At 41.9% G+C, this 25,378-nt stretch overlaps 1 protein-coding gene across 1 annotated transcript; it reads left to right on the top strand.

The window, feature by feature from the left end:
- Window positions 1-9,472: 9,472 nt before the first annotated feature.
- LOC123726161 (piggyBac transposable element-derived protein 4-like) lies at window positions 9,473-17,693 on the top strand (the record flags this gene model as incomplete). Its single annotated transcript, XM_045692766.1, has 2 exons — window positions 9,473-9,628; window positions 17,304-17,693. Coding segments are annotated over 2 exons (546 nt in total), but the record flags the coding sequence as incomplete, so codon positions are not given.
- Window positions 17,694-25,378: the final 7,685 nt, after the last annotated feature.

Raw genomic sequence — 25,378 nt, 5'->3', positions numbered from 1 at the left:
TATCTACCTTGATAAATATTCATATAAATAAAAGAGGTATTAAATTGAAGCGGCATCCTCAGAGCATGTGCAGACCAGCTGGCTGGAGTGTTTATGGGCATACTCAATCTCTCCCTTTCCCAGTCTGTTGTTCCCACTTGCTTCAAAATGTCCACATTTGTTCCGGTACCCAAGAAAGCGAAGTTAAGTGAACTAAATGACTATTGCCACATAGCACTCACTTCTGTCATCATGAAGTGCTTTGAGAGGCTAGTTAAGGATCCTATCACCTCCACCTTACCCGATACCCTAGACCCACTATAATTTGCATACAGCCCCAACAGAGCCACAGGCGATGCAATCGCCATTGCACTGCACAATCTCACCTGGACGAGGAATTTAACAATGCTGTATATTGACTACAGTTGAGCCTTTAACACCGTAGTGCCCTCCAAGCTCATCACTAAGCTCTGGGTCTGAAACCTGCGTTGTGCAACTAGGTCCTAGACTTCCTGACGGGGTGGTGAAGGTAGGCAACAACACCTCTGCCACGCTGGGGGCCCCACAGAGTTGTGTGCTCAGCCCAGCCAGGTCATCGACTACAGCTCAGCCTTCAACACCATAGTAACGCCAGTATTCGACGTCCATCCATGTCTGAGGACGTCAGAAGATGACATTGAAACCAGCCACTAGGGGCAACAGTGAGCACTGTTAGCTTCAAGTTGTAAGTTTCATTTTTTTTTTTTTTGCATTGTGTTTGGGGATGGTTGTAAGTATCTGCCTCTGGTGTCAAAGGTTGCATGTTTGAATCCAGCGAAAGAAAGTTGTTTTTGAGATTTTTGTTTTAAGCCAGCCCAGACCTTAAACCTTACCTTAACCATTCAGAGTTAATGCCCAGTCTTAACCATAAACACTTAGAAATTTGACTATGTAATAAATTTTAAACATACGGAAAATACGTCTTTTCACCTTTCATTCAGCACCTAAATTAAACCTATCCTCAACGTCTAGAAAATACATATTTTATACGTCTTTTCAATTAAGTGATTTGTTTGACAATCAAATGAAAACATCACACAACACCCATAATATGTGAAACTGCGCCTGTGCAGACCGCAAAAAAACAAAAGTAAACAGGATAAGATATTTACATGCCACAATATGTGGGAACTCATTCAAGACTGTTGCAAAAGCATTCCAGGTGAAGCTGGTTGAGAGAATACCAAGAGGTTGCAAAGCTGTCATCAAGGCAAAGGGTGACTACTTTATAGGGTGGCTACTATATATTTTGATTTGTTTAACACTAACACTTTTGGTTACTGCATGATTCCATACATGTTATTTTATAGTTTTGATGTCCAAACTTTTGACTGGTACTGTATGTAGTGCGCTAGTATGGGTATTCGGACAGGACCAGTGTCTGAAGATAAAGTATGTTCTAAAGAGGCTGTTAGAGATCGTTGGGGTTTCTTCACTTCTTTTCTTTATAATGGTGACGTCAAAGAAAATGGCGATCAATAGCTACTAAATTTTATTAAAATTAAAATATGAATGTTCTGTTTTTGATTGCGGGTCATTTGAGTTAGGCATTTCTCCAGTCTAGTCCACCCAGGTCCTTATTGTCCCCCAATATAACTATCTCAAAGTCCTCTACCCACCAATACAACTCTGCCCCAATTCCTCCCCTCCCTCTTCGGGTCGCTGAAAGGATGAATGATGCAGACTTTGGCTCACACACAACAAAAATGTCTGTCCTCTTTTATTATCCTCCAAGCATTCATGCATCTAGCTCTACCTGAAGTATAGATGAGGCCCACATTACTTTGGTCCAAGTCAAGGTTCTGTCCCCTTGCACCGACTTGCACTCAAACATGTCTTCATGTTGAAGTGTCATCAAGTGCAATGTGAGAGCAGTGGTGTAAAGTACTTAAGTAAAACTACTTTCAAGAACTACTTAAGTAATTTTTGGGATATCTGTACTTTACTATTGACATTTTTTGACAACGTTTACTTTTACTTCACTACATTCCTAAAGAAAAGAAATGTACTTTCTACTCCAAACATTTTCCCTGACACCCAAAAGTAATCATTACATTTTGAATGCTTAGCAGGACAGGAAAATGGTCCAATTCACGTACTTCTCAACATCCTTGGTCATCCCTACTGCCACTGATCTGACAGACATACTAAACACAAATGCTTTGCTTTTAAATTATGTTTGAGTGTGCCCCTGGACATCCTTAAAAAAGAATACAATTATCCCATCTGGTTTGCTTAGTATAGGAATGTGAAGTGATTTATACTTTTATGTTTGATACTTAAGTATATTTAAAACCAAATACTTTTAGACTTTTACTCAAGTAGTAATTTACTGGGTGACTTTCACTTTTACTTGAGTCATTTTCAATTAAGTTATCTTTTATTCAAGTATGACATTTGGGTACTTTTTCCACCACTGTGTGAGAGGTCCTCATGTACCCCTCTGCCCTCGTCGCCGACAGGCTGTTGTCTGCTAACGTACGCCAGAGTGGACGCCAGCACAAATATGGTATAATTGAATCCCAGATGCCACTCTTTCTCATCACTCTCTACAGTCTCCTTTTCTAGAAGTGTTCATGTCAGCTCGCCTGCCTGCGCTCTCTCTGTCTCTGTCTGTGTGAGAATAAGCAGCCAGACAGGGGTTTGTGTGCTGAGTGAAGCCTGAGCTATTGCAACTCAAACAGTCATGATGCTTCATCACCCTCCTTTGTACTCTGTTCACTTGAGTGACATATCATCCACAAAAGATGTTTAGATCGCTCACAAGCCGAAATTGGACATGCTTCTAGGATCTTGTTGTCTATTTGAATATAGACCGTGCTCGTGTATTTTTAGCGCTTCATACTTTTGGAGTTCTGTGAAAGTATTACTCTCTGATGGGGGAATGGTATGATCAGTTGACAAGAGCTATGGTTCTTTAAATAAGCTACTCTAGTGGAATGATAAGGCTTGTACTCTTGTTGTCACTCATTTCTGGACAAATAAAATCCCCCAAAATTCCCATTTCAAGGCCTGGCCGTAACATTTAATCTCTCTGATTTACCTATACAGTGCATTCGGAAAGTTTTCAAAAATTTGTGCACATTTATTAAAGCTAAAAAACAGAAATACCTTATTTACATAAGTATTCAGACCCTTTTCTATCAAACTCGAAATTTAGCTCAGGTGCATCTTGTTTCCATTGATCATCCTTGAAATGTTTATACAACTTAATTGGAGTCCACCTGTGGTAAATTCAATTGATAGGACATGACTTGGAAATGCAAACACCTGTCTATATAAGGTCCCACAGTTGGCAGTGCATGTCAGAGCAAAATCCAAGCTGTGAGGTCAAATGAATTGTCCGTAGAGCTCAGAGACAGGATTGTGTCAAAGCACAGATCTGGGGAAGGGTACAAAAATAACATTCTGCAGCATTGAAGGTCCCCAAGAACAGTGGCCTCTATCATTCTTAAATGGAAATAGTTTGGAACCACCAAGATTCTTCTTAGAGCTAGCCACCCAGCCCAACTGAGCAATCGGGAGAGAAGGGCCTTGGTCAGGGAGGTGACCAAGAACCCATTGGTTATTCTGACAGAGCTCCAGAGTTCCTCTGTGGAGATGGAAGAACCTTCCAGAAGGACAACCCTCTCTGCAGCACTCCACTAATCAGACCTTTATGGTAGAGTGGCCAGACGGAAGCCACTCCTTAGTAAAAGGGACATGAAATCCCTCTTTGAGTTTGCGAAAAGGCACCAAAAGGACTCAGACCATGAGAAATAAGATTCTCTTGTCTGATAAAGCCAAGATGGCCTGCATGCCAAGCATCACGTCTGGAGGAAACCTGGCACCATCCCTACTGTGAAGCATGATGGCTGCATCAGCATCATGCTGTGGGGATGTTTTTCAGCGGCAGGGACTGGGAGACTAGTCAGGATCGAGGGAAAGATTAATGGAGCAAAGTACAGAAAGATCCTTGATGAAAACCTGCTTCAGAGTGCTCTGGACCTCAGACTGGGGCGAATGTTCACCTTCCAACATGACAACGACCCTAAGCACACAGCCAAGACAACGCAGGAATGGCTTCGGGATAAGTCTCGGAATGTTCTTGAGTGGCCCAGCCAGAACCCAGACTTGAACCCGATCAAACATTGCTTCAAAGACCTTAAAATAGCTGTGCAGCAACGCTCCCCATCCAACCTGATAGAGCTGGAGAGGATCTGCAGACAAGAATGGGAGAAACTCCCCAGATACAGGTGTGCCAAGCTTGTAGCGTCATACCCAAGAAAACTCTAGGCTGTAATCGCTCCCAAAGGTGCATCAACAAAACACTGAGTAAAGGGTCTGAATAATTATGTAAACGTGATATTTCTGTTTTTGCCGACACCCGCTCTCTATTCCACTGGTGTATATTGACATAGTGGCAGTGGCTGGCAATCCATTGAAGGGAATATCAGAAGGTGTTTCTACAGTGGAAGCTTGAAGTGGACCACCAGCCTGCGAGGAGAATGCCACAGTCACGGGACCATACATGCAGCACAGTGATAAGCTAAGCCACTTACTGCATTAGGTATTAAAATGCACTGAGTATGGAATCCAGCCGTGCTTCTCCTACATCTTAGAGGAGTTATCAATGGGGTGCCCCCCCGCCCCACGGCCTGCAGCCCAGTATATTACTTTACTTAAAGTCTTCATTGTTTGAAAACAGATTTCCATCACCTCTTTTTTTCACATGGCTTTAATCAGCTGCTGATGTGTTAGAAAACTACAGAGATTCTTGGATAAAAGGTGGTCTGACTTACCTCCCCACTCCCCTCAATCCCTATTCCACTACAGACAAAGACAGTGATGAAAATACTTGCCTGAGATTCAATCTGTCTTATGAATAAAGAGAAAATAATGACTTGGTATGGGTAATGGAGTTTGGTGAGAAACACTGAGTAGAGCGACAACAGGAATGGCGCCAGAGGGGATGGCTGCCGTTTTACAGGCTCCCAACCAACTGCGATATTTTGTTAGTTTTTTCGCATTGTTTGTAACTCATTTTGTACATAATGTTGCTGCTACCGTCTCTTATGACCGAAAATATCTTCTGGTCAGAACAGTGATTACTCACCTCAAACTGGGCGAAGATTTTTTCTTTAATGAGTCCGACGCGAAGGATATACTGCTTTGTCAAGACAAGGCCCAAATCCTGTCATCAGCGTGAAGAAAAGACGGAGGAAAAGGGGGAGGAGGATGGGGTGCCTTTTAAGAATTCGCCAACGAGTAGGTAAATCACCACTTCCCTCCGTATTATTGGCCATGTTCTATTGGGAAAACAAACGGGACGATCTACGACTAAGACTATCCTACCGACGGGACATAAAAACGGTAATATCTTATGTTTCACCGAGACCTGGCTGAACGACAACACGGATAATATAGAGCTGGCTAGTTTCTCAGTGCATCGGCAGGACAGAGACACTATGTCTGGTAAGACGAGCGGCGAGGTGTGTGTCTATTTGTCAATAACTGCTGGTGTGCAATGTCTAATATTAAAGAAGTCTCGAGGTATTGCTTGCCTGAGGTAGAATACCTCATCATAGTGTGGTCTACAGCCTATCTACCAAGAGAGTTCTGATCTATATTATTCGTAGCTGTCTATTTACCACCACAAACCGCACTCAATGAGCTGAACAAGGCCATAAGCAAACAAGAAAATGCTCATTCAGAAACGGTGCTCCTAGTGGCAGGGGACTTTAATTCAGGCAAACTTAAATCCATTTTACCTCATTTCTACCAGCATGTCACATGTGAAACCAGAGGGGGAAAAAAACTCTAGACAACCTTTACACACAGAGACTCATACAAAGCTCTCCCTCACCCTCCATTTGGCAAATCTGACCAAATTGTATCATCCTGATTCCTACTTACAAGTAAATACTAAAGCAAGAAGTACCAGTAACTCGCTCAATACGGAAGTGGTCAAATGATGTGAATGCTAAAATACAGGACTGTTTTGCTAGCACAGACTGGAATATGTTCTGGGATTCATCCAATGGCATTGAGGGGTATACCACCTCAGTCACTGACTTCATCAATAAGTGTATCGACGACATCGTCCCCACAGTGACGTAGATTTCCCAACCAGAAGCCATGGATTACAGGCAACATCTGCACCGAGCTAAAGGCTAGAGCTGCCGCTTTCCAGGAGCGGGATACTAATCCGGATGCTTACAAGAAATCCCGCTATGCCCTCAGACTAACCATAAAACAGGCAAAGCGTCAATACAGGAGTAAGATGTGGCTAATCTGCCTTTGCCATCCGTACTGTTAGCTAACGTTCAATCGCTGGAAAATAAATGGGATGAACTGAAAGCACGTATATCCTACTAACGGGACATTAAAAACTGTCATATCGTATGTTTCACCAAGGGTGGCTGAAGAACGACATTAATAACATACAGCTGGTGGGTTATACACTATCAGCAAGATAGAACAGCAGCTTCTGGTAAGACATGCGGCGGGGGCCTATGCATATTTGTAAACAATAGCTGGTGCACGATATCTAAGGAAGTCTCAAGGTTTTGCCCGCCTGAGGTAGAGTATCTCATGATAAGCTGTAGACCACACTATCTACCTAAAGAGTTTATCTGTATTTTTCATTGCTGTCTACATACCACCACAAACCGATGATGGCACTAAAACAGCACTCAATGAGCAGTATACCGCCATAAGCAAACAGGAAAACGCTCATCCAGAGGCGGCGCTCCTAGTGGCCGGAGACTTTAATGCAGGGAAACTTAAATCGGTCTTACCAAATGTCTATGTTAAATGTGCAACTAGAGGGGAAAAAACTCTAGACAACCTTTACTCCACACACAGAGACGCGTACAAAGCTCTCCCTCACCCTCCATTTGGCAAATCTGACCATAATTCTATCCTCCTGATTCCTGCTTACAAGCAAAAACTAAAGCAGGAAGCAACAGTGACTCGGTCTATAAAAAAGTGGTCAGATGAAGCAGATGCTAAACTACAGGACTGCTTTACTAGCACAGACTGGAATATGTTCCCGGGATTCATCCAATGGCATTGATTCTTCCAATGGCAACAGCGCAGTTCAAGAAGAGTTAAGAAAATATTTACCAGATAAATTAAATAAAAAAATTATAAAAAGTAACACAGTATCATAACAATAATGAGGCAATATACAGATGTGTATATTGCCTCATTATTGTTATGATATTGTTTTACTTTTTATTACTTTTTTATTTAGTTTATTTGGTAAATATTTTCTTAACTCTTCCTGAACTGCACTGTTGGTTAAGAGCTTGTAAGTAAGCATTTCACAGTAAGGTCTACACTTGTTGTATTTGGCGCATGTGACAAATAAAGTTTGATTTGAGTACACCACATCAGTCACTGGTTTCATCAATAAGTGCATCGATGACGTCATCCCCACAGTGACTGCACGTACATACCCCAACCAGAAGACATGGATTACAGGCAACATTCGCACTGAGCTAAAGGGTAGAGCTGCCACTTTCAAGGAGCGGGACTCTAACCCGGAAGCTTATAAGAAATCTCGCTATGCCCTCCGACAAACCATCAAACAGGCAAAGCGTCAATGCAGGACTAAGATCGAATCGTACTACACTGTCTCCGACACTCGTCGGATGTGGCAGGGCTTGCAAACTATTACAGACTACAAAGGGAAGCACAGCCGAGAGCTGCCCAGTGACACGAGTCTACCAGATGAGCTAAATAACTTATATGCTTGCTTCGAGGCAAGTAACATTGAAACATGCATGAGAGCATCAGCTGTTCCGGACAACTGTGTGACCACGCTCTCCGCAGCCGATGTGAGTAAGACCTTTAACCTTTTCACACGTACCAACACACGGGTGTGATCATTCTACAGTGGTTCCTGTAGCGTACGATCAAACCGGTGTGATTAGAACGGCCAGTTTCGAATGACGCAACAATCAGCATTTGAGCTGGCAACACTGTTTTTTTAGAAACATTTTGCGCAATCACAGTCCTTACAAAGTTATGTCCACAATGTGAGCAGTTTATTTTTAGATGCAATGTTCAGACATTCACAGAAGTATCTACAGCATAACACAATCATCCAAACCGAAAAAAATGTAGGCTACATTTGTCCTAGCGCTAACTGAGGAAAGATTGACATAACACAAGCGGTCATATTTTTATAACTCTCGCCTGACATAAACTACAATATGAATTAGCTAATAGCAATTACTATTATAATTAATCACATCACGGGTGAGCTCAGCATTGACCGAAATAATTGAGTAAAACACTTTATATAAATCGAAAGTAATCCGACGATGGGTAGTTTCTGCACGCCTCCATGTTTTTATTTTCTCAGAGAAACCAAAGATAATAAGAGAAGACAAGATGAGTTTGGTCTGTTTATAGTATGCGTGTTGAAGGGGGTGTGTTGTCTACCATCGTTCACATCCCACCATTCACTTCCGAAGTTCTCAAAAAATTTGTGAACCCTTACTCACCTAATTTTGTTATAACATCTTTGGTCCGACAGAAAATTACGTGACACCCAGAATGCATTGTATGTCAACAAACATGGCTCCACACATAGCTGGAATTAGCTTAGCTCATCAGAATCAGTACAACCTTCAAAAAAGTATTTTACACACATAATATGTGCCCATTACAATCTCCGCAAGAATCGGAATGCATGATTTGTCAATAGTACTTGAAAACATGTGAATAAAACAGTAAATGTATCAATAATTACCACACAAAACATTTTCTGAGTGATTTATTGATACAAGTGGCATGGCAGTCATTCACGTAACCTCTCACTCCCACTGAGCCATTCAGTGTTGTTGTTTATGTATATAGCTAGTGAGATAAGCTGTAGCATTAGCTATGTTTTTCAAAAGGAGACAACTCACAAATGCAGAAATTCTGGAGATTTTTTCAATTCTGACAATTAGTCTGAAAGTCAGGAATCAGATTCTGACAGTGACAGTGAGGAGCTGCCCCCCAACCTTGTAGCCATTGAGAACCCTGAATCTGAGGATTCCTTGTCCACTGACGAAGACATAGGTCCCTTTGAAGATGCTGGTGGTGATGGAGGCAGACCAACAGTGGATGAAGTACAGGAGTTCTGTGGTAGCTGGAAGGCCGCCAGCCATTTCACCCCTCCTGGCCCTGCTGTTTGCTTTGATGAGTCCCAGCCTGGAGTGCAACACCCCTTGGCATTTCTAACAGAGGAGCTGGTGGGAGACATAGTAGAGGAGACCAATCGCTGTGCCTTGGAGCTAAGGGAGAAGAGAGAGCCAGGAGTGAGGGGGAAACTCACTAAATGGGTGACGACCACAAATAGTGAAATGTATACCTTCCTGGTGACAGTCCTTCTCATGGGGATAGTAAAGAAGAACTCCCTAAGAGAATACTGGCGCACAGATCCTATGTTTGCATCTTTGCCACCCTCTTTTCCCAAGACCGCTTCCTAGTTCTGCTGCGATGCCTGCATTTCGTCAACAATGCTACAGCCATCCTAAATGACCAGTTATTCAAAATAAGAAATGTTCACACCAGCCTGACATCAGCATTTGGTCTGGTCTTTGCGCCATACAAGGACCTAAGCATTGATGAGTACCTGATGTAAGGGAATACCCCCCTGAAATGGACAAAAATGAATGGGATCTTATTGGCACCGTACGAAACATATACACGATGTACAATAACACTCAATTGGACGCCGTTTCATTCAAAACATATTGCAAATGCCATATGGCAAATGCCAAGTGTAACACAGCAAAAATCCAATAGATGGCGAGCACGCACCACCGTAAATTTTCATATTGCAAATGCATATCAAGTCAAGACCCAAGGGTCAAATTTTGAAAATTTGAAAGAAAAAAAAAACGTATCAGCCCCTTAAGAAAGTGCTTTCTGGACCGTTTTTTGAAATTCTTTCCATTTCTTTGGTCAATTATACATGTATAAGATCTGTATGAACATACTTTTGTCATATTTTATTATTTAAAAAAATAATAATTACTTGTCCTTAAGGCATCTGATTTCATAGGAAGTCAAAAGTCAAAGTCAAAAGTCAGTGAACCATTGCCAAATGCAATGAGAAATGTCCAAATGCAATATGAAAGTATTGAAAGTGCCAAATCAGGATGTTATGTCCATTTGCCATGTACGATCATAGGAAGTCAGTTTCCAAACCCAGAAGTCAGTCAACCATGTCCAAATGGCATTTATACTGCCCAAATGATATATAGCACTATGTTAAGCCATGAATCAACCTAGATGGTCTATTTGTCATGAATTATGTGGGACTGTTGTTTTTCAAAGATTTTTTGAAAAACATCCAAAATTAACAGGGGCGCCCCCTATTGGATGGGCACGGATGGTGGATGCTCCCTACCCTACCGTAGACCCCTTGCTCCCCCCTAAAGGCATTAAAAAACATTTTAAAAATGTGCTCCTGGTAACCCATTCCAATCACCAGGTGCACGGCTGTCCATTTGCAATATGTTTCAATTGGCATTTACCATCACGAATTTGACATGCTCAAAAATACTGCAGAAATGCAAAATTGACTGGCCCGATAAACTCAGGATGGTCGGGCAGTGATAGTGGTTCCTCTCCATTGCTCATTGTGTTGATTTCATCATGTCCATTTGGTGATGGTCTATCACTGTTTAACCTGTCAAGGTGTAGGGGGCAGTATTTTCACGGCCGGATGAAAAACATACCCAAATTAAACTGGTTACTACTCTGGCCCAGAAACTAGAATATGCATATTATTAGTAGATTTGGATAGCAAACACTGAAGTTTCTGAAACTGTTTGAATGGTGTCTGTGAGTATAACAGAACTCATATGGCAGGCAAAAACCTGAGAAAAATCCAACCAGGAAGTGGAAAGTCTGAGAATTGTAGTTCTTCTTTTGAATCTCTATCAAAACTACAGTGTCTGTGGGGTCACGTTGCACTTCCTAAGGCTTCCATTGGCTGTCAACAGCTTTCAGAAAGTTCTTTCAGCATTCTCCTGTCACTGGGCAGAGTATAGGAGCTCAGTCAATCAGTGGACTGCCTGGGGACAAAGGGATTGGATATGCGCGATCCCGCGAGCGCGTCGTTCCTTCTTTTTCTTCTTAAATGAATATACTATTGTCCGGTTGGAATATTATCGCAATTTTATGTTTAAAAATCCCATAAAGATTGATTTTAAACAGCGTTTGACATGCTTCTAAGTAGGGTAATGGAACATTTAGACTTTTCGTCTCTGGTACCGTGCTCGCGCGTTATGCCTTTGGATAGTGCTCTGTACGCACGAACAAAACGGAGGTATTTGGACATAAATATGGATTATTTCGAACAAAAACAACATTTCTTGTGGAAGTAGCAGTCCTGGGAGTGCATTCTGACGAAGATCAGCAAAGGTAAGAGAATATTTATAATACTAATTCTGAGTTTAGGTGACCTCGAACTTGGCGGGTGTCTGTATAGCTTGCTGTGATGGTGAGCTATGTACTCAGAATATTGAAAAATGTGCTTTCTCCGTAAAGCTATTTTAAAATCTGACACAGCAGTAGCATAAAGGAGTACTGTATCTAATAATTCTTAAAATAATTGTTATGTATTTTGTCAACGTTTATGATGAGTATTTTTGTAAATTGATGTGCACATTCACCGGATGGTTTGGTGGGAATACATTTTCTGAACATCACGCGCCAATGTAAAATGCTGTTTTTGGATATAAATATGAACTTTATCGAACAAAACATACATGTATTGTGTAACATAATGTCCTAGGAGTGTCATCTGATGAAGATCGTCAAAGGTTAGTGCTTCATTTAGCTGTGTTTTGGGGTTTGTGACATGTCCTTGCATGGAAAATGGCTGTGTGGTTATTTTTGTCTATGTACTCTCCTAACATAATCTAATGTTTTGCTTTCGCTGTAAAGCCTTTTTGAAATCGGACAATGTGTTTGGATTAACGAGAAGTTTATCTTTAACTTCACTAGGGTAGGGGGCAGTATTTTCACGGCCGGATGAAAAACGTACCCAAATTAAACGGCCTATTACTCAGGCCCAGGAACTGGAATATGCATATTATTAGTAGATTTGGATAGAAAACACTCTGAAGTTTCTAAAACTGTTTGAATGATGTCTGTGAGTATAACAGAACTCATATGGCAGGCAAAGTCCAGAGAAAAATCTAAGCAGGAAGTGAGAATTCTGGTGCTTGTAGTCCTTTCAAGTCATTGCCAATCGAACACACGGTGAGTTAGGGTTCATTTGCACTTCCTAAGGCTTCCACTAGATGTCAACAGTCTTTAGAAAGTTGTTTGAAGCGTCTACGATGAACAGAGACCAAATGAGAACCCTGGGAAGTTTGTCACCCAGAGAATGACATCACTTCTTGGTGCGCGTTCATGAAGATGGATCCTCCCGTTCCAAAAACTTTTTCAAGACACAGGAACCGTCCGGTTGAAATATTACTGAATCTTCACGTTCTGAAGGCCCTAAAGATTGATGTTTTACAACATCTGACATGTTTGAACGAACGTAAATACAACTTTTTTTAACTTTTCGTTGCGACATCGTCCGCGCGCTTTCTACACTTGGAGTAGCTTACTGGACGCACGAACAACAAGGAGTTATTTGGACATAAATTATGGACTTTATCAAACAAAACAACATTTGTTGTGGACCTGGGATTCCTGGAAGTGCATTCTGATGAAGATCATCAAAGGTAAGGGAATATTTCTAATGCAAATTATGATTTTAGATGACTCCAAGATGGCGGCTATCTGTATAGCCTAGTGTATTTTTCTGAGCTCAGTACTCAGATTATTGCAAAGAGTGCTTTCCTCGTGAAGCTTTTTTGAAATCTTTCATAGCGTTTGCATAAAGGAGATGTTCATCTATAATTCTTTGAATGACAGTTTAATTTTGTATCAACGTTTATGACAAGTATTTTTGTAAATTGTGGCGCTGATTCACCGGCAGTATTTCAGGGAAAATATTTTCTGAACATAACGCGCCGATGTAAAATGCTGTTTTTAGATATAAATATGAACTTTATCGAACAAAAAAATGCATGTATTGTATAACAATGTCCTAGGAGTGTCATTTGATGAAGATCGTCAAAGGTTAGTGCTTCATTTAGCTGTGTTTTGGGTATTTGTGATGCATGCTAGTTGCTTAGGAAATGGCTGTGTGGTTATTGTGTCGATGTACTCTCCTAACAATCTAATGTTTTGCTTTCGCTGTAAAGCCTTTTGGAAATCGGACAACGTGGTTCGATTCAGGAGAAGTGTATCTATAAAATGGTGTTAAATAGTCCTATGTTTGAGAACTTTGAATTATGACATTTTGTGGTTTTAAATTTGGCGCTCTGATTTCTCAGTAGCTGTTGAATAGGGTGGGACGATTTCGTCCCACATACCCGAGAGAGGTTAAAATGGTGTAAAATAGTCGTATGTTTGAGAAATTGAAATTATGATATTTTTGCTGTTTTGTATTTCGCGCCATGCTATATCACTGGCTGCTGAATAGTGTGGGACCGTCACGTCCCACCTAGCCCAGAGAGGTTAAACATATTGCAAATGGACAAAAGTCAGCCAGCAAGTCACCGTCCATCAGTCAATTAGATATCATTCTGACACCAAACTGATACAAACTGACACCCACTTTTTTAAACTAGTTTAGAAGCCAACTATCACATATTTCAGAGCAGGCCCAAAATTCACAGTGCCTTCTGTTTAAACCATAATAAAAACATAAAACATGTAGTTACGTTCTAGTTGCGGGTCCAGTTCTGACATTGTGTAGGCCTAGCTGAGGCGACCCCGAATCCCAAGTTTTGGCTTGATAGGTCATATGGAGCCCGAGCAACAACATTAATTGGTGCTGAAAATCCACATTTTCCGTGCGTTGCTACGGGGTCCTTGAATGAGATATCGGACAGAAATGTTAGGGTCCGTCTCTATGGGCTGAGGCGGTTTCAATGCACCTAGTCTTGTGACTCGGGGACTTTTCTAAATGTCGTCATTTTCGTGATGGTCAAAATTAATTGAGTTATTGCAAATGTTCGAGGCTGTTCCTCGGTCTGAGAACCTTCTAGAGCCACATAACTCACCATGCACTATCAACTTGAGCTCTACAACAGGTTTCTAAAGTTTCAGAGCTCTAGGTCTGACGGTTCTTTGATAGTTCGAACAAAGGTAACTATTGCAGGCTCTGTGTGTCTGTAAGCCCCACACTATGTCACTCCGTCCTTGCTGTGTTTGTGTGTGAGCATTTCTTGGAAATCTGATGGGAGAAATGATTGATTTACAGTTCATGAGGGTTGTCTAATCACAAATATGAAGTTTTGGAAACATCTGAACTTTTAACCCTTCGAAACAGCCCCTATGATCCCAATTTCAGGCACTTCCGGTTGGTACAGGAAGCTAAAAGTACACACATATCCTCAATGGCGTATGCTCTTACAGAATCCTGAATTTAAAGTCTTTACGTTAAGAATTGACTGATATACACAGGGTTGAATGCAGTGATTTTCACAAACTGCCCGTTTGGTACATCAAAACACCTTTAGGGTGAATTGAACCACTTCTGGTTGCTCCAGGAAGCTAAGAATCAACACAGGTAGACCTCATAGTGGCCTGATGAATTGTCATCGAAGACAGGTTCATAAGGCATTCATAACCCGCATAGGCTTCAGGTTGAATTTAGGGGAGCAGGCAATGTATTCCTATGGGGAAAGAAGTCATTGCAAACTGTTTGATGTAAACACCTTTTCACTGTTAACATGTTATGGATAGGGGGCAGTATTTTCACGGCCGGATCAAAAACGTACCAGATATAATCTGTTTATTACTCCTGCCCAGAAACTAGAATATGCATATAATTGTTTGGTTTGGATAGAAAACACTCTAAAGTTTCTAAAACTGTTTGAATGGTGTCTGTGAGTATAACAGAACTCATATGGCAGGCCAAAACCTGAGAAGATTCCAAACAGGAAGTGCCCTCTCTGACCATTTCTTGGCCTTCTTTAGCCTCTTTATTGAAAACAGAGGATCTCTGCTGTAACGTGACACTTTCTAAGGCTCCCATAGGCTCTCAGAAGGTGCCAGAACGTTGAATGATGACTCTGCAGTCCCTGGCTGAAAAACAGTAGCGCATTTGGATAGTGGTCGATCTGAGAACAATAAGACGGGCGCGCACGTGAAGAGTCCATTTTACATTTTCAGTCTTTGAACGAAAACGACGTCTCCCGGTCGGAATATTCTCGCTATTTTACGAGAAAAATCGCATAAAAATTTATTTTAAACAACGTTTGACATGCTTCGAAGTACGGTAATGGAATATTTTGAAATGTTTTGTCACGATATGCGCCGGCGCGTCACCCTTCGTTACCCTTCAGATAGTGTCTTGAACGCACAAACAAAACGCCGCTATTTGGATATAACTATGGATTATTTGGAACCAAACCAGCATTTGTTGTAGAAGTCCTGGGAGTGCATTCTGACGAAGAACAGCAAAGGTAATCCAATTTTTCTTATAGTAAATCTGAGTTTGGTGAGTACCAAACTTGGTGGGTGTCAAAATAGCTAGCCTGTGATGGCCGGGCTATCTACTCAGAATATTGCAAAATGTGCTTTCACCGAAAAGCTATTTTAAAATCGGACACCGCGATTGCATAAAGGAGTTCTGTATCTATAATTCTTAAAATAATTATGTTTTTTGTGAACGTTTATCGTGAGTAACTTAGTAAATTCACCGGAAGTGTTCGGTGGGAATGCTAGTTCTGAACGTCACATGCTAATGTAAAAAGCTGGTTTTTGATATAAATATGAACTTGATTGAACAAAACATGCATGTATTGTATAACATAATGTCCTAGGAGTGTCATCTGATGAAGATCATCAAAGGTTAGTGCTGCATTTAGCTGTGGTTTTGGTTTTTGTGACATTATATGCTAGCTTGAAAAATGGGTGTCTGATTATTTCTGGCTGGGTACTCTCCTGACGTAATCTAATGTTTTGCTTTCGTTGTAAAGCCTTTTCGAAATCGGACAATGTGGTTAGATAAAGGAGAGTCTTGTCTTTAAAATGGTGTAAAATAGTCATATGTTTGAAAAATTGAAGTTTTTGGATTTGAGGAATTTGTAATTCGTGCCAGGCCCTATCATTGCCCTATCACACCCTATCAGATCGACCACTATCCAAATGCGCTACTGTTTTTCAGCCAGGGACTGCAGAGTCATCATTCAATGTTCTGGCGCCTTCTGAGAGCCTATGGGAGTCTTAGAAAATGTCACGTTACAGCAGAGATCCTCTGTTTTCGATAAAGAGGCTATAGAAGGCCAAGAAATGGTCAGAGAGGGCACTTCCTGTTTGGAATCTTCTCAGGTTTTGGCCTGCCATACGAGTTCTGTTATACTCACAGACACCATTCAAACTGTTTTCGAAACTTTAGGGTGTTTTCTATCCAAATCAAACAATTATATGCATATTCTAGTTTCTGGGCAGGAGTAATAACCAGATTAAATCGGGTACGTTTTTTATCCGGCCGTGAAAATACTGCCCCCTATCCTAAACAGGTTAAGAACGGACTTATTTACAGAGGGTTGAATGAGTGTGTGTTATTTCAGAAAATCACAGAAATCTCGCAGAGCTCCGAAACCCACCTTAACAGATTCGTCTGAACACGCTATAACTGGATCTGTAACTTTTGGTGAAAAAAAATTTGAACATCGCCAATTGTACGATTTCTCTTAAATTACGATAGATAAATGGCTGGTTCTTTTTTTCCTGATACCGTATGTTCATGTACTTTGATGTGAAGCGGTCAAATTAGCGCTCTATTTTCATTTTTGACCTCTAATCCCAGAAAAATGGCCTTAACTCAAAAAGCGTTGAGGCCTCGACACCATCTTGTTCGGGGCTAACTGCCCATTATGCCAAACCTATGCTCACCAAGTTGTCTTTGAAGTCTTTTCCGTTCAGAAGAAATGGCCATGTCGTGATTGGTGATGTTTTGTACATTTGCAATAAGATTCCATTCGCTATCTGCCGGAATTTACCGGGACAGCGGAAAAATGACCAAAATTTGAACATTTTATAAAACAGAAACCGAATGTCCGAGAGACTTCGTTCGATGACTTCCCGGAAGAGCGGGCCCCGGTAAACGGCCCGATGCCATCCGCGAATTTTACAAACAATCGCGGACGTCTAGTAAGGGACTGTACATTTGCAATATGGAGTTTGTCATCGATCATTTAGCAAATGCCAAAATGTGCCCTTCATGTATGTTATGGAAAGGTAGGCTGGCGTTTCGTCAATATATTCCCTCCAAAAGGCACAGGTTTGGGGTCAAGTTCTTTGTCATGAGCAACGTGAAGACAGGATTTGTCCAGGACATTATAGTCTACACAGGTTCCACCACTGACATCCAACATTATGAGGGGCTTGGGGTGTCCAGGTCCGTGGTGATGGCCATGCTGGCTCCTCATCTCAGCAAGGGACACACTTTGTATGTGGACAATTGGTACAGCAGTCCCACACTCTTCCAGCATCTGCTCTCCAACAGCACAGGGGCCTGTGGCACAGTCAGGTCGAACAGGAAGGGGATGCCAGTATTCAGATGCAGGAAGATGCAGAGAGGGGAGGTGGAGTTCAAGGAGAACGGTTAACAGCTGGCAGTAAAATGGCATGACCAACGAGATATCCATATCCTCTCCACTGTCCATACAGCAACCATGTCAGCCACAGGGAAGGTGGACCACCTGACGGGAGAGAGAAAAATCTAACCAGACTGTGTGCTTGGGTATAACCTCCAAATGGGGGCAGTGGATAAGGTGGACATGATAAACAGCTTTGTGGAATGCGCTCGGAAAACTACCAAGTGGTATAAGAATATATTTTTCCATCTGATCAACACTGCTGCCCTCAATGGCCACATAGTTCACCACCAACTAACAGGTGAGATGATTACTGAATAAGTTATTTTTTGTAATTGGACGTACAGTTTGCATACAAATCACATACAGAAACTTTTATAACGTAATAAGGCACTTACTTTGATAGAAACACAGCCTGGATTTGAACCAGGGTGTCTGTAGTGACGCCTCGAGCACGGAGATGCTGTGCCTTAGACTGCTGTGCCACTTGGGAGTCGTAAGGACAGGGTAGCGTCAAAATACAACAAGCTAATACTTCTCTGACGCAATTAGCATTGTTTTACAGAGCTAATAGAAGAATGTAGCTAGCTACATAAGCACGATTGAATATAACACCATAAAGGTTATGAAATGAGTAACGTTACCAGTGAAATATACCTGCTGGAGCGCATGCTATGGTTTGGTGTTGCTATTGTGACCAATGAGCTGAGATAAGGCAGAGCTATACCTAGCAAAGACTTATCGATGACCTGGAGCCAGTGGGTTTGGCGACGAATATGTAGCGAGGACCAGCCAACGAGAGCATGCAGGTCGCAGTGGTGGGTAGTATATTGGGCTTTGGTGACAAAACGGATGGCACTGTGATAGACTGCATCCAATTTGCTGAGTAGAGTGTTGGAGGCTATTTTGTAAATGACATCGCCGAAGTCAAGGATCGGTAGGATAGTCAGTTTTACGAGGGTATGTTTGGCAGCATGGAGGCTTTTTTGCCAAATAGGAAGCCGATTCTAGATTTATTTTTGGATTGGAGATGCTTAATGTGAGTCTGGAAGGAGTGTTTACAGTCTAGCCAGACACCTAGGTATTTATAGTTGTCCACATATTCAAAGTCACAACCGTCCAGAGTAGTGATGCTAGCTGGGCGGGTGGGTGCGGGCAGCGATCGGTTGAAGAGCATGCATTTTGTTTTACTAGCATTTAGAGGCCACGGAAGGAGTGCTGTATGGCATTGAAGCTCATTTGGAGGTTAGTTAAAATCTGTTAGGGCTAGGGGGCAGTATTTGCACAGCCGGATAAAAAAACGTACCCGATTTAATCTGGTTACTACTCCTGCCCAGTAACTAGAATATGCATATAATTGTTTGATTTGGATAGAAAACACCCTAAAGTTTCTAAAACTGTTTGAATGGTGTCTGTGAGTATAACAGAACTCATATGGCAGTCAAAACCCTGAGACAAATCCTGACAGGAAACTGAAATCTGATGTGTGGATATCGCTTCAAACATTTGCCATTGAAACACACAGGGGCTTGCAATTCATTTAGCACTTCCTATGGCTTCCACTAGATGTCCCCAGTCTTTACAAAGTGGTTTGAGCCTCCTACCATCAAAATTGACTGAAAGAGAGGATGTTTACCTTGGTCACAGGGGATGGGCCATTACCATGGGTACTCTCCCTTTTCGAAACGTTTTGAAAGACAATGCAACCGTCCCAATGGAATATTATTGAAGCCCTGGTTGAAAAAGCCCCTAAAGATTTATGTTATACAACGTTTGACATGTTTGAACGAACTTAAATATATTTTTTTTGCTCATTCCTGACGACAAGTCAGACGCACACGGTACATTTTTACTAGCCTTCGGAGCGCGCTAACACTATTGGGACATAAATTATTAACTTTTTTGAACAAAACTACATTTGTTATGGACCTGGTATTCCTAGAAGTGCCTTCTGATAAAGATAATCAAAGGTAAGGGATTATTTACAATAGTATTTTTGATGGTTGATCGTTCCAAGATGGCTCCAACATAGACTTCTTTTCTGGGCATACCACGTTGTTTATTGCAAAGTGTGATTTCCCAGTAAAGTTATTTTTAAATCTGGCAAAGAGATGGCATTCAAGACATGTTAATCTATAAGTCTTTGAATGACAATATTACATTTTAACAATGTTTTCGAATAGTAATTTTGTAAATTGTAGCGCTGATCATCGGAAGCATTTGAGGGAAAAGATTTTCTGAACGTCATGCGCCGATGTAAAATGCTGTTTTTATATATAAATATGAACTTTATCTAACAAAAAATGCATGTGTTGTGTAACATGATGTCCTAGGAGTGTCATCTGATGAAGGTTGTCAAAGGTTAGTGCTGCATTTAGCTGTGTTTTGGGTATTTGTGATGCATGCTAGTTGCTTTGAAAATGGCTGTGTGATTATTTCTGGCTGGGTACTCTGCTGACATAATCTAATGTTTTGCTTTTGCTGTAAAGCCTTTTTGAAATCGGACAACGTGGTTCGATTCAGGAGAGGTGTATCTATAAAACGGTGTAAAATAGTCATATGTTTGAGAAATTGAAGTTATAGCATTAATGAGGTTTTGCATTTAGCGCAACGCGATTCCACTGGCTGTTGATTAGGGTGGGACGCAAGCGTCCCACTGGCCCAGACAGGTTAACACAGTATACAAAGGAGGGACAGATGTATATAGAATGGTGTCGTCTGCGTAGAGGTGGATCAAAGAATCACCCGCAGCAAGAAGGACATCATTGATATATACAGAGAAAAGAGTTGGCCCGAGAATTGAACCCTGCGGCACCCCCATAGAGACTGCCAGAGAACCGGACAACAGGACCTCCGATTTGAAACACTAAACTCTATCTGAGAAGAACCAGGCAAGGCAGTCATTAGAGAAACCAAGGCTGTTGAGTCTGCCGATAAGAAGTCGAAAGCCTTGGCCAGGTCGATGAAGACGACTGCACAGTACTGTCTTTTATCGATGGCGGTTATGATATCGTTTAGGACCTTTATCCTACCGATCCTCGACGATGTCATCTACAAAATAGCTTCCAATACTCTACTCAACAAACTGGATGCAGTCTATCACTGTGCCATCCGTTTTGTTACCAAAGCCCCTTATACCACCCACCACTGCGACCTGTATGCTCTAGTCGGCTGGCCCTCGCTACATATTCGTAGCCAGACCCACTGGCTCCAGGTCATCTATAAATCTATGCTAGGTAAAGCTCCACCTTATCTCAGCTCACTGGTCACGATAACAACACCCACCATTAGCACGCGCTCCAGCAGGTATATCTCACTGGTCATCCCCAAAGCCAACACCTCCTTTGGCCGCCTTTCCTTCCAGTTCTCTGCTGCCAATGACTGGAACAAATTGCAAAAATCGCTGAAGCATTAGACTTATATTTCCCTCACCAACTTTAAACATCAGCTATCTGAGCAGCTAACCGATCGCTGCAGCTGTACATAGTCCATCTGTAAATAGCCCACCCAATCTACCTACCTGATCCCCATATTGTTTGTATTTACTTTTCTGCTCTTTTGCACACCAGTATCTCTACTTGCACATCATCATCTGCTCATTTATCACTCCAGTGTTAATCTGCCAAATTGTAATTACCTCGCTACTATGGCCTATTTATTGCCTACCTCCTCATGCCATTTGCACACACTGTATATAGACTTTCTTTTTTTCTACTGTGTTATTGACTGTATGCTTGTTTATTCCATGTGTAACTCTGTGTTGTTGTTTGTGTCGCACTGCTTTGCTTTATCTTGGCCAGGTCGTAGTTGTACTGTAAATGATAAATTGTTCTCAACTAGCCTACCTGGTTAAATAAAGGTGAAATAAATAAAATAAAAGGACCTTGAGTGTGACTGAGGTGCACCCGTGACCAGCACGGAAACCAGATTGCATAGCGGAGAAGGTACGGTGGGATTCGAAATGGTCGGTGATCTGTTTGTTCACTTGGCTTTCAAAGACTTTAGAAAGGCAGGGCAGGATGGATATAGGTATGTAAGGTACAGAACACCGCAGCCACTTTCCAAAACCTCTCTTCTAATTTTAGGAAGAGAGGGTCCAGATTGTCTAGCCTAGCTGATTTGTAGGGATCCAGATTTTGCAGCTCTATCAGAACATCAGCTGTCTGGATTTGGGTAAAGGAGAAGTGGGGGGGGTGCAGAGCTGCTGGCCGGAGTCGGGGTGGCCAGGTGGAAAGCATGGAAGCCATAGAGAAATGCTTATTGAAATTCTTCATTATCATGGATTTATCAGCTCTTATTCTCCATGGACTTTACAGTGTCCCAAAACTTGTGCATAGTTCACCCAGAGGATACGTTTGTTAGAGTTACCAGCCTCAGATACTAGCCTAAATAAATACTTCAGAGTTCAAGTAACAGACACATCTCAACATCAACTGTTCAGAGGAGACTGCGTGAAATCAGGCCTTCATGATCAAATTTCTGTAAAGAAACCACTACTAAAGGACACCAATAAGAAGAAGAGACTTGTTTGGGCCAAGAAACACGAGCAATGGACATTAGACCAGTGGAAATCTGTCCTTTGGTTCCAACTGCTGTGTCTTTGTGAGATGCAGAGTAGGTGAACAGATGATCTCCCCATGTGGGGTTCCCACCGTGAAGCATGGAGGAGGAGGTGTAATGGTGTGTGAATGCTTTGCTGGTGACACTGTCAGTGATTTATTTAGAATTCAAGGTGCACTTAACCAGCATGGCTACCACAGAACTCTGCAGCAATAGGCCATCCCATCTGGTTTGCACTTAGTAGGACTATCATTTGTTTTTCAACAGGACAATGACCCGAAACACACCTCCAGGCTGTGTTAGGGCTATTTGATCAAGTGAGTGATGGAGTGTTGCGTCAGATTACCTGGCCTCCACAATCACCCAACCTCACACCAATTGAGATGGTTTGGGATGAGTTGGACATCAGAGTGAAAAGCAGTCAACAAGTGCTCAGCATATGTGGGAACTCCTTCAAGGCTGTTGGAAAAGCATTCCTCATGAAGCTGGTTGAGAGAATGCCAAGAGTGTGCGAAGCTGTCATCAAGGTAAAGGGTGGCTACTTTGAAGAACATAAAATCTCAAATATATTTTGATTTGTTTGACACTTTTTTGGTTACTACATGATTCCATATGTATTATTTCATAGTTTTGATGTCTTTACTATTATTGTACAATGCAGAAAATAGTCAAAATAAAGACAAACTCTTGAATGAGTAGGTGTGTCCAAACTTGACTGGTACTGTATATACTAGGAAGGAAGGCCCAAGAAAATGTCAAAGACTCCAGTCATCCAAGTCATAGACTGTTCTCTCTGCTACCGCACAGCAGACACTGCCAAGTCTATGACCAAAAGACTCCTTAACAGCTTCTACCCCCAAGCCATAAGACTGCTGAACAATTAATCAAATGGCCACCCGGCCTATTTACATTGACCCCCCCTTTGATTTTACACTGTTGCTACTCGTTGTTTATTATCTATGCATAGTCACTTTACAAAGTACCTCCACTAACCTGTACCCCCACACATTGATTCGGTACTGGTACTCCCTGTATATAGCCTCGTTATTGTAATGTAATTGTATTTAAAAAAATGTACTTTTGTTTATTTAGTCAATATTTTCTTAACTATTTATTTTACTGCATTGTTGGTTAAGGGCTTGTAAGTAAGCATTTCATGGTAAGGTCTACACCTGTTGTATTTGATTTGACAACATATGTACGCAGCCAGCTAGGCTTCTGCATGAAATGGCTGTTCAGTGCTGTGGCCATTGAGCTAATTCCCTGCTGGAGTTCAAATCTGGATGCCTTCCCTGTCGAGGGAGCAGTTCTACTTTAATTTCTTTGTTGAAAGGATGTCAATGAATCCGAGGTGCGGTTGTCCATCTGTTATAAAATGTTGATTTAGGGAGCCTACTGTGACATTCAGTAGGACAGTTACACTATCACAATGAGGGTGAGTGTGTGTGTGTGTGTGTGTTTCATAATTTGATAAATCTGGTTTATTTTAGGGATCCGATTGTTTTAATGAGCTCCACATAGCTGTTTGTTTTGATGTTCTACATAAATCTGGTGCATCTGCATGTGTGCGTCATTGCAAGCGTACCTTATGCTGTGCTTTCTTCAGGTTCTTTACCCTCATGCTATGACAGTCATTATCTTATCAAACCTTGTCACAAACAGAGCAGTATACTGAGTGTGAGGGGTCATGTGGTGTGGTCGTTATGATTAAATGAGAGCTGGGTGATATGCTGATTGTGTGAGTAGTTTAGAGAGTGATGGGTTGGACAAGATCTGATCACAATATTCCCTAAGAACACTATGAATAAATCCAGTCAGGGATCTAGAATCGCAAAATGAATTCTACCTGTCTGGTAGTCTGATCACTTTTCTGTAGTTGTCCTCATCTGTTTATAGTCAAGGTAACAAACCTCTTTGGACCACATCCAAAGCCAGAACCAAAGCCAGGGAGAGGAGGATCAACCATTAAGAAAACGAGGAGCAATGAGAGAGGTGCTATTATCTATCCTCTGCATCAGTGCCACACACACACACACACAGAGCATCAATTCCACTCGCCACAAGTCACCACAGTGAAAGCCTTTAACAACACCCAACAACATGAGACACCAGCCATGGCAGATGAAAGAGCAGCAACATCAATGGAGCCACAACCTGATGAAGCCTGTATGTAGAGCAAGATAAGACACATTATTCAACACCAGGTCCCAGAACAACAATCCAACAGTCCACAACATGTGATGATGTCACTTCAGCTTAGAGGTGTGAGCCAAGATGAGGAAGAGAGACAGATGGGAGTCCTTCTAACCAACTAGGCATGCCTGTTCTTCCATCCCTTCATAAGGCCGGAGGGGGTAAAACAAGATTAAATGGATTCCAGAGGGAAGCAGCAAAGACATGCCCCTAGCCAAGACAGATGCAGTGGACCATGGCACCATCAGAGAAACACCGCGCAGACTCGCCCTCCAAAATCATGACAGTGGTAAATAGGCTGAATAATGACTGTCAACCTCTAACCGCCTTGGGGAACAGTCTGACTGACGATGCATAAAGCATGCGTAGCACAAAATACACCTCCCGTTTCAACTTTTTTTCACAGCCGGGAATAAACTGAAATATTTCACAGATTGAAATCCCCCTCCTTTGGCAAAGGCAATCTATACCGTGTAGAGCTGTCTACTTAGCTGCAGAACTTGCCGTCTGCCAGGCTCCAAATATCAGAACAGCCCTCCTCCTGCGTGTGTGCTGCTGCCCGGGAAGTGGATTCTTATGTAAGCCCCAGGTGACTGTTGTTACCCTGGATAGAGTCACCAAGGGGACTCACTGTGCCAACTTCCCAGATCCCCCTGCACCACACCTCCTTTCCTTCCTTTGTCTTACTCATACCATAAACTTGTGCTACTAGAAGCTGATTGACAGACATGCTCTGTAGGAGGGATGGTATGGCAGATAAGAGGAATGTAAGAACAACCTTCTTGGATTGCAGAAATGTCAATAATCCCAGTGGCGTATTCCACTTAAAGCAATCCTTTAAACACCAACAAGCAGGAACAGTTATAACATCACTGCATGGAACGTAAGCGTTGAGACAGTGTGTGTAAAATATAAAACATTTAACCTACCACGCTGTGAAATGC

This window comes from Salmo salar, chromosome ssa13 (genome assembly GCF_905237065.1).
Source record: "Salmo salar chromosome ssa13, Ssal_v3.1, whole genome shotgun sequence".
NCBI lineage: Eukaryota > Metazoa > Chordata > Actinopteri > Salmoniformes > Salmonidae > Salmo > Salmo salar.
Note: the sequence above shows the minus strand (reverse complement) of the source record. Positions and strands in the feature narration are given on the sequence as shown.